Here is a 10659-nt window from a genome sequence, read left to right as displayed (position 1 = left end):
TGGATACACAACAGGGTTGAGGCTTGACAGAAGAGATGGGGTAAGATTGTAATTTCAGGGATCCACCTATGAGCAATTAGACAGGTGGTAGCCCAGTGTAGTATACATAGACTGATTCACCAAATCAACACATTGATACAGCACAGTAAAGAACAGAAAAGGGTATAGTGTCTCTCTCTCTGCCCAGTAAGTGGTCCAAGGAAGAGGCCCCAGCACCATGCACCAACTAGCTCTGCACAAAGCTCAATCTGAGAGCCAGAGCACAAGGAGAAAATCTTTAGGTATCTTTATGAGTAAAGAGCTGGAGCAGCCTGTCCCGGATCTGTTTGGTCCTCACCCCGTAAATCATGGGGTGTAGCACAGGGGGCACCACCTGGTACACACTGGTAAAGAGAACGCGTAAATACAGTGGCACATTGTTGCCAAACCGCTGCGTAAGAGCGAAGAAGAAAATTGGGATGTACAAAGCAAAGATGGCACAAAGATGAGAGATGCAGGTCCCAAAAGTTTTGAGCCGGGCATCCTTTGTTGGAAGGCGGAAGATGGCGCAGAGGATCTGAGTATAGGACACAGTGATAGAAAACACATCTACTCCAATCACAGAGAAAAGATCAAACAGGCCATAGTAACTACTGATGCGGATGTCAGCACAGGCCAGCTTCACCACAGCTATGTGCCCACAATACGAGTGGGGGATGATGTTGGTTCTGCAATATGGCCACCGCCTTGCCAGGAACGGGTAGGGTAATGCGATTATTCCACTGCGCAGCACCACGGCCAGGCCGATCTTGGCCACCAGGGGGCGTGTCAGGATGGTGGAATGTCTCAGGGGATGGCAGATGGCCACGTAGCGATCCAAAGCCATGGCCACAAGGATCCCAGACTCCATTGCTGAGAAGGAGTGAACGAAGTACATCTGGGTGAGGCAGGCACTGAAACTGATCTCCCTGGAATTGAACCAGAAGATGCTCAGCATTTTGGGCAGGGTGGATGTGGACATGACCAGATCGGTGATGGCCAGCATGAAGAGGAAATAGAACATGGGACTGTGGAGGCTCGGCTCCCTCTTCACGATGAACAGGATGGTGAAGTTCCCCAAGATGGCTGTGGTGTACATAGCACAGAAGGGGATGGAGATCCAGACATGGGCTGCCTCTAGGCCAGGAATGCCCAGCAGGATGAACGTGGAGGGGTTGGTGAAGTCAGTTGTGTTGGATTCTGACATGGAGTAGGGGAGAAGGTGTCCAGCTCTGAGGCATAAGGCTGTCTCCTCCATGTACTGTATGTTCCTCTCACTTTCTGTGTGTTCCCAGGGTCTCGGGTGATGGTCACAGCAGAAATGCCTGAATGGAGAGACAACATTAATACGAGACACTGCATGTACTAGTGGAGGCTGTTCTCATGGAGAAGCAGATTAATCTCTCTGAACACACTGAAAAATTATATTTAATTACTCAGAGAAATAACTATGAACAATGATCCTACTAAATCCAATTCCATATTTTGTGGTGTTCCCTGTGTTAATAATTCCTATACTTTGTGGTGGGGAATCTTAAGAGACACCAGCAGGAAACACAAGTCTGGATACTGTTTATCCGTCATTGTTCCTCAATGCAATGAGAGCCAGGATAGGGAGTCCATACTGAAGGGAGTTCCCCATTCATCCAGTTGCTCAAAATCTGAGAGTGAAAAAACCCAAACTTTTCCCGAGACAAAGGTTGGGAGAAATATCCCCATGAGAGCATACCTCAGGGAAAAGACCTGGGTGCCATAAATAGCAGTAAAGAGAAACACCTGCTCATTTGCACTAGTGGACAAAATAAAAGCAATGTTGAGATCCCTAAGATATGGAATGGAGAATAACATGTTTGGGATGTGTGTTCAATTTTGGTCACCCAGTCTCTATTAAGGATATATGAATATATAAAAGGGATTTCCAAGACAGGCTTTGAGAATAGGGGAGGTTGCCATATGGAAAGAGAAAGAAATGTCTGGGACTCTTTACTTGACAGAAGAGACAAAGAAGAGAGCATATGATATAGGAGAGGAAAATTTAAAAAATGAATTTGATTTACATTCAGACGGACAGTTCCCAACCAGTTCCCAACTATAGACACTTAGTGCTCCAAGAGGACTAATTCCCAAAAGCTGAGGAAAATTTTCAGCAAAACTGATTGGGAGGAAAAATGTAGACACAAAAATATGAATGAAAATTGGTGATTCTTTGAGAACAGCTTATTCGATAGTGGAAAATTCATGATTCCACAGTCAACAAAGTGAACAACTCTGGGTAAAAAAAAAGTTCAATGGTAAAGTGAAGGCAGCCATTGGCATGAGGGGAAGTAATATGTACCAAAGAGAAGAAGGTTAAATAGATGGCCAAGAATAGAAATGGTAAGTTATGAAACCTGATAAGGGACATAAAAACAGCAGGAAAACTCTATGTTTGGCAGGGCTATGGATCATAAAAAGGAGGTTATTCAGTATATTAACAACAAGAGAAGTCCTAAAAATGTTTTATGTCCATTCCTCTGTTAAATGGGAAGTATTAAAAAATAAAGGGAAAGATTTATTCATAAAAGAACTGACAAGGTGAAGAAACAATGGAAAAGCTGGTATGGGATTAGTTCAAAAAAAGTCTAGAAATGTAAGTAATGGCAGTCACAAACAGGGTTTATGCAAAACAGATCTTGCAAATAAAACTGATTTCATGCTTTTATGGAAGTACACGTTGCTTCACCAAGGGTACACATTTGGTCGATCAAGGGAACAACGCAGATGCAAGTCACCTTGATTTCTCAGAGGCATTTGATTTAGTAGGGGAAAATATTGAGTAGAAAAAGTTAATACTTTACAATATCAGTAGAGAACATGCATAATGGACTGAAAACTTGCTAAATGATGGAGCTCAGAAAGCTGTTCTCAACAGGTCTTTCTCAGTATATGGGGCTCTTTATAGTATGGTTCTGAAGGGATCAGTTGTAGGGCGAGGTTATTCAATATTTTCATCCGTGATCTGGAGGATGCTGTGCATGGCACCCTCAGCAAATTTTCAGATGACACTAAACTGGGAGGAGAGGTAAATACGCTGGAGGGTAGGGACAGGATACAGAGGGACCTAGACTAATTAGAGGATTGGGCCAAAAGTAATTTGATGAGGTTCAGCAAGGACAAGTAAAGAGTCCTGCACTTAGGACGGAAGAAACCCATGCACCGCTACAGACTAGGGACCAAAAGGCTCGGCAGCAGTTCTGCAGAAAAGGACCTACGGCTTACAGTGGATGAGAAGCTGGATATGAGTCAACAGTGTGCCCTTCTTGCCAAGAAGGCCAATGGCATTTTGGCCTAATTAAGTAGGGGCATTGCCAGCAGATCTAGGGATGTTATCATTCCCCTTTATTCAACATTGGTTAGGTCTCATCTGGAGTACTGTGTCCAGTTTTGGGCCCCACACTACAAGAAGGATGTGAAAAAATTAGAAAGTGTCCTGCAGAGGGCAACAAATATGATTAGGGGCCTGGAACACATGACTTATGAAGAGAGACTGAGGGAACTGGGATTGTTTAGTCTGCTGAAGAGAAGAATGAGGGGGGATTTGATAGCTGCTTTCAACTACCTGAAAAGGGGTTCCAAAGAAGATGGATCTAGGCTGTTCTCAGTGGTAGCAGATGACAGAACAAGGAGTAATGGTCTCTAGCTGCAGTGCACGAGATTTAGGTTAGACATTAGAAAAACTTTTTCACTAGGAGGGTGGTGAAGCACTGGAATGCATTACCTGGGGAGGTGGTGGAATCTCCTTCCTTTGAGGTTTTTAAGGTCAGGCTTGATAAAGGCTTGTCTGGGATGATTTAATTGGGGATTGGTCCTGCTTTGATCAGGGGGTTGGACTAACTGACCTTCTGAGGTCCCTTCAAACCCTGATATTCAATGATTCTATGATCTGAAAGGAAATACAAAATCACTGCAGATAAAATTTGTGGACGACCCAAAGACTGGGAAAATAGTCACAATGAGGCAATCAGGGCAGGCATACTGATTGATCTGGAGAATTTCGAAAGTGGTTCCCAGGTAAACAAAATGTTTCAATTCAGTCAAATGCAAATTGATCCTCTTGGAACAGGGAATGCAGGTCAGACCCCCACACTACAACACTGTATTATGGAATGCAAGGATCCTAAAAAGGATTCAGGGGACATTGTGGACAATCAACTCATCATGAGCTCCCAGTGTGACATCGTAGCATAAAGGGATGATGGGGTGAAACAAACTGCATCCAGTCCTGCGGTCCGCATTTGAAACAAGATGTTGAAAATTTGGAGAGGGGGCAGAAAAGAGCCACAAAAATGATTGGAGGATGGAGAAAAAGCAGGATCATGAGACTTGAAGGTGTATATCTCCCTCAGTTAACACTAAGATGCCCAAGCAGAGACTTTCATGGCAGGAAACTCTGAGTAATAGCGGGCTCCGTAATCTACCAGAGAAAGGCTGAGCAAGACCAAAGGTCTGGAAGCTGAAGCCAGGCAAATTCCAGCTTGAAATTAGGGTCAATAGTTAGCACTGTGGGTGCCTAAACCTGAGCACACACTGAGAGCGGAAGTGTGGGATCCTCCAATTCCCCATGTTGGCAGATCCAGACTGGATGTTTTCTGGAAGATCTGCTTGAAAGGTTGTTTTCACTTCAAATGCTACATAGACAAGGCAATAGCACTTCCATATAGACACGACTTACACAGAGGGAAGGGGTTCTCCCCTCAGCAGAGGTAATCCCCGAGAGGTGATAGCTAGGTGGATGGGAGAATTCATCTCATGCTGTCTACACCAATGCACAGATTATCCAGCACGTTCTTGGAATGTATTGGAGATATTTTTTTGGTTCCAGACGCTGGAGAAAGCTACCAGGAGAGAGGCTTTTCTGGACATGATATTGACATAGAAGGAGGAACTGTTGGAGAATTTGTAAGTGGAAGGTAGCTTGCAGGAAAGTGACCATGAAATGACAGAGTTCATGATACTAAGGAAGGGTAGGAGGGAAAACAGCAAAATAAAGACAATGGATTTGAAGAAGGTAGACTTTAGCAAACTCAGGGAGTTTGTCGGTAAGATCTCACAGGAAGCAAGTCTACGGGGAAAAACAATAGAAGAGAACTGGTAATTTCTCAGAGAGGCATTATTAAGGGCACAAGAGCAAACGATCTCACTTCGTAGGAAAGACAGGAAGTATGGCTTAACCAGGAGATCTTGAATGATCAAAAAGAAAAAAGGATCCTACAAAAAGGTGAAACAAGGTTAAATTTAAAAGCAGGACTATAAACATATAACACATGGATGTAGATGCAAAATTAGATAGGCCAAGGCACAACATGAGATCAAACTAGCAAGAGACATAAAGGGTAACAAGAAAACATGCTACATATACATTAGAAGGAAGCGGAAGAGCAAGACAGGGTAGGTCTGTTACTAAATGAAGAAGGGAAAACAATAACAAAAAATGTGGAAATGGCAGAGGTGCTTAATGACTTCGTTTCTATGTTCAGCAAGAAGGTCGGTGGTGTTTGCTCACCTAACCTAGAGAATGCCTGTGAAAATGGGGTTGGTTCAGATGCTAAAATAGGGAAAGAATAAGTTAAAAGTTACTTGAACAAGTTAGATGTCTTCAAGTCACCAGGGCCTCACGAAATGCATCGAAGAATACTCTGAAGGAACTGACTGTGGAGATAGCTGAGGGATTAGCTGTTCTCTCTGAGAAGTCATGGAAGACAGGGGAGATTCTGGAAGACTGGATAAGAGCACATATTGTGGTTATCTATAAAAAGGGGGGAAAGGGTAACCCAGGCTATTACAGCTTAACTTCTGTACCAGGTAATATAATGGAGCATATAATTAAGGAATCTATTTGCAAACATCTAGAAGATCATAGGGTGATAAGTGACAGTCAGCATGGATTTGTCAAGAACAGAACATGTCAAACCAACCTGACAGCTTTCCTTGACAGGGCAACAAGCTTTGTGGATCGGAGGAAGTAGTAGATGTGATATATCTAGACATTAGTATGGCATTTGACAGAGTCTCACATGACCTTTTCATTAAGAAGTGAGGGAAATACAACCTAGGTGGAGCTACTATAAGGTGGGTGCATAACTGGTTGGAAAACCACTCCCAGGGAGTAGTTATCAGTGCTTCACAGTGATGCTGGAAGGGCATAAGAAGTGGGGTTCCACAGGAATCAGTTCCAGGTGTGGTTCTTTTGAATGTCATCATCAACTATTTAGTTCATGGCATGGAGAGTAAACTTATTAAGTTGCCAGATGATGCCACGTTGGGAGGGGTTGCTAGTCCTTTGGAGAATCCCATAAACATTCAAAATGATCTGGAAAAACTGGAGAAAAGGATGACTCGAGGTGTTGAAAACACGACCTCTGAGGGAAGACTGAAAGAGCTAGGTTTGTTTAGTCTGAAAAAGAGAAAACTGAGGAGGGACATGATAACAATTTTCAAACACCTAAAAGGTGTTACATGGAGGGAGGAAAAGTGTTCTCCCTAACTTCTGAAGAGAAGACAAGAAGCAATAGAATTAAATTGCAGTAAGTGTGGTTTAGGATGGACATTCGGAGAGGGAAGAGCATCTTTGCCAGCAGGCTGGCTAACCTAGTGAGGAGGGCTTTAAACTAGGTTCACCGGGGGAAGGAGACCAAAGCCCTGAGGTAAGTGGGAAAGAGGGATACCGGGAGGAAGCACAGGCAGAAATGTCTGTGAGGGGAGGGCTCCTGCCTCATACTGGGAATGAGGGGCGATCAGCAGATTATCTCAAGTGCTTATATACGAATGCACAAAGCCTTGGAAACAAGCAGGGAGAACTGGAGGTCCTGGTGATGTCAAGGAACTATGATGTGATTGGAATCACAGAGACTTGGTGGGATAACTCACATGACTGGAGTACTGTCATGGATGGTTATAAACTGTTCAGGAAGGACAGGCAGGGCAGAAAAGGTGGGGGAGTAGCACTGTATGTAAGGGAGCAGTATGACTGCTCAGAGCTCCGGTACGAAACTATAGAAAAACCTGAGTGTCTCTGGATTAAGTTTAGAAGTGTGTGCAACAAGAGTGATGTAGTGGTGGGAGTCTGCTATAGACCACTGGACCAGGGGGATGAGGTGGATGAGGCTTTCTTCCAGCAGCTCACGGAAGCTACTAGATCGCATGCCCTGATTCTCATGGGTGACTTTAATTTTCCTGATATCTGCTGGGAAAGCAATACTGCGGTGCATAGACAATCCAGGAAGTTTTTGGAAAGCGTAGGGGACAATTTCCTGGTGCAAGTGCTAGAGGAGCCAACTAGGGGGGGCGCTTTTCTTGACCTGCTGCTCACAAACCGGGTAGAATTAGTGGGGGAAGCAAAAGTGGATGGGAATCTGGGAGGCAGTGACCATGAGTTGGTTGAGTTCAGGATCCTGATGCAGGGAAGAAAGGTAAGCAGCAGGATACGGACCCTGGACTTCAGGAAAGCAGACTTCGACTCCCTCAGGGAACGGATGGCCAGGATCCCCTGGGGGACTAACTTGAAGGGGAAAGGAGTCCAGGAGAGCTGGCTGTATTTCAAGGAATCCCTGTTGAGGTTACAGGGACAAACCATCCCGATGAGTCGAAAGAATAGTAAATATGGCAGGCGACCGGCTTGGCTTAACGGTGAAATCCTAGTGGATCTTAAACATAAAAAAGAAGCTTACAAGAAGTGGAAGGTTGGACATATGACCAGGGAAGAGTATAAAAATATTGCTCGGGCATGTAGGAATGAAATCAGGAGGGCCAAATCGCACCTGGAGCTGCAGCTAGCGAGAGATGTCAAGAGTAACAAGAAGGGTTTCTTCAGGTATGTTGGCAACAAAAAGAAAGCCAAGGAAAGTGTGGGCCCCTTACTGAATGAGGGAGGCAACCTAGTGACAGAGGATGTGGAAAAAGCTAATGTACTCAATGCTTTTTTTGCCTCTGTTTTCACTAACAAGGTCAGCTCCCAGACTGCTACGCTGGGCATCACAAAATGGGGAAGAGATGGCCAGCCCTCTGTGGAGATAGAGGTGGTTAGGGACTATTTAGAAAAGCTGGACGTGCACAAGTCCATGGGGCCGGACGAGTTGCATCCGAGAGTGCTGAAGGAATTGGCGGCTGTGATTGCAGAGCCATTGGCCATTATCTTTGAAAACTCGTGGCGAACCGGGGAAGTCCCGGATGACTGGAAAAAGGCTAATGTAGTGCCAATCTTTAAAAAAGGGAAGAAGGAGGATCCTGGGAACTACAGGCCAGTCAGCCTCACCTCAGTCCCTGGAAAAATCATGGAACAGGTCCTCAAAGAATCAATCTTGAAGTACTTGCATGAGAGGAAAGTGATCAGGAACAGCCAGCATGGATTCACCAAGGGAAGGTCATGCCTGACTAATCTAATCACCTTTTATGATGAGATTACTGGTTCTGTGGATGAAGGGAAAGCAGTGGATGTATTGTTTCTTGACTTTAGCAAAGCTTTTGACACGGTATCCCACAGTTTTCTTGTCAGCAAGTTAAGGAAGTATGGGCTGGATGAATGCACTATAGGGTGGGTAGAAAGCTGGCTAGATTGTCGGGCTCAACGGGTAGTGATCAATGGCTCCATGTCTAGTTGGCAGCCGGTGTCAAGTGGAGTGCCCCAGGGGTCGGTCCTGGGGCCGGTTTTGTTCAATATCTTCATAAATGATCTGGAGGATGGTGTGGATTGCACTCTCAGCAAATTTGCGGATGATACTAAACTGGGAGGAGTGGTAGATATGCTGGAGGGGACGGATAGGATACAGAAGGACCTAGACAAATTGGAGGATTGGGCCAAAAGAAATCTGATGAGGTTCAATAAGGATAAGTGCAGGGTCCTGCACTTAGGACGGAAGAATCCAATGCACCGCTACAGACTAGGGACTGAATGGCTAGGCAGCAGTTCTGCGGAAAAGGACCTAGGGGTGACAGTGGACGAGAAGCTGGATATGAGTCAGCAGTGTGCCCTTGTTGCCAAGAAGGCCAATGGCATTTTGGGATGTATACGTAGGGGCATAGCGAGCAGATCGAGGGACGTGATCGTCCCCCTCTATTCGACATTGGTGAGGCCTCATCTGGAGTACTGTGTCCAGTTTTGGGCCCCACACTACAAGAAGGATGTGGATAAATTGGAGAGAGTCCAGCGAAGGGCAACAAAAATTATTAGGGGTCTAGAACACATGACTTATGAGGAGAGGCTGAGGGAGCTGGGATTGTTTAGCCTGCAGAAGAGAAGAATGAGGGGGGATTTGATAGCTGCTTTCAACTACCTGAAAGGGGGTTCCAAAGAGGATGGCTCTAGACTGTTCTCAATGGTAGCAGATGACAGAACGAGGAGTAATGGTCTCAAGTTGCAGTGGGGGAGGTTTAGATTGGATATTAGGAAAAACTTTTTCACTAAGAGGGTGGTGAAACACTGGAATGCGTTGCCTAGGGAGGTGGTGGAATCTCCTTCCTTGGAAGTTTTTAAGGTCAGGCTTGACAAAGCCCTGGCTGGGATGATTTAACTGGGAATTGGTCCTGCTTCAAGCAGGGGGTTGGACTAGATGACCTTCAGGGGTTCCTTCCAAACCTGATATTCTATGATTCTATGATTCTATGATTCTATGTCAGGGTGGTTAGGGAAAGTAGGAAGGTTACAGAATGTCCATCATTGTAGATTTTTAGGAGTAGGTTAGACAAAAACCTGTCAGGGATGTTCTAGATGGTGCTGTTCCTGCCATGAGTGTAGGGGATTGCACTTGATGACCTCTTCAGGTCCCTTCCAGTTCCATGATTCTATGATATATCCACATCTTTCTAAAGTGTGGATTTTTTTGCTGTTTCAAAAAAGGCAAATGCAATGTTAGGTTATATTAGCAGAAGTGTAACATGCAAGTCATGGCACGTGATATTATTCCTCTACTCCGTGCTGGTTAGGTCTCAATTGGAGTCATGTGTCCAGTTTTGATCACCAATGTATAGAAAGGATATAGAGAAACTGGAAAGGATCCATAGGCAAGTAACGTATGTTATGCAAGGAATGGAATGCAAACTGTATGAGCAAGCTGAAGGAATCACTATGTTTATATGGAAAAGAGGTGATTAATGGGGGACGTAAGAGTGGTCTTCCAATTCTCGAAAGGCTGCCATCAAAAGGTGGAGTAAATTTATTCTGCCTTACCACAGAGGCGCAGGAGAAGAGATACTGGGTTCAAATTTCAGCATAGCAGATTTAAATTAAGTTTCAGGGAAATCTTCCTAACTTTAAGAACAGGAGGCCAATGGAACAGACTCCAAGGGAAGTCATGGAAGCTCCTTCTCTGGAGGTTTTCCAAAGATGTGTGAATAGCCATCAGTCTTAGATGACTAAGACAAAAGAAATCCTGCATCATGTCAGGAGGACATACTAGCAGACCTTTTTGTTCCCTTATAACTCCATGGCTCTATCAATCTATGATGTAAAATCCGAGTGTCGACCAGGTCTTAGTCACACATAAGTCTTTTGGCTCAATACAGAGGTAAGTGAGTGAAATTTAATAAGCTGAGGTTTTACAGGAGGTCATACTGGATGATCAAATGTTTCCTTCTGACCTTCAACCCTATGGATCTATTGATAAAGAA

At 44.6% G+C, this 10659-nt stretch overlaps 1 protein-coding gene across 1 annotated transcript; it reads right to left on the bottom strand.

Annotated features, from left to right (window-relative positions):
• Window positions 1-277: 277 nt before the first annotated feature.
• Window positions 278-1276, bottom strand: LOC144277558 (olfactory receptor 52E4-like). The gene has a single exon (XM_077838436.1). The coding sequence runs from the start codon at window positions 1274-1276 to the stop codon at window positions 278-280; it is 999 nt and encodes a 332-aa protein (XP_077694562.1).
• Between the last annotated feature and the right edge of the window lie 9383 nt (window positions 1277-10659).

Source organism: Eretmochelys imbricata, chromosome 1, assembly GCF_965152235.1.
Source record: "Eretmochelys imbricata isolate rEreImb1 chromosome 1, rEreImb1.hap1, whole genome shotgun sequence".
Taxonomy (NCBI): Eukaryota; Metazoa; Chordata; order Testudines; family Cheloniidae; genus Eretmochelys; species Eretmochelys imbricata.
Note: the sequence above shows the minus strand (reverse complement) of the source record. Positions and strands in the feature narration are given on the sequence as shown.

Excerpts from the sequence above, each read along its gene's own strand:
- LOC144277558 (XM_077838436.1), bottom strand. The coding sequence starts at position 1,276 with ATGGAGGAGACAGCCTTATGCCTCAGAGCTGGACACCTTCTCCCCTAC.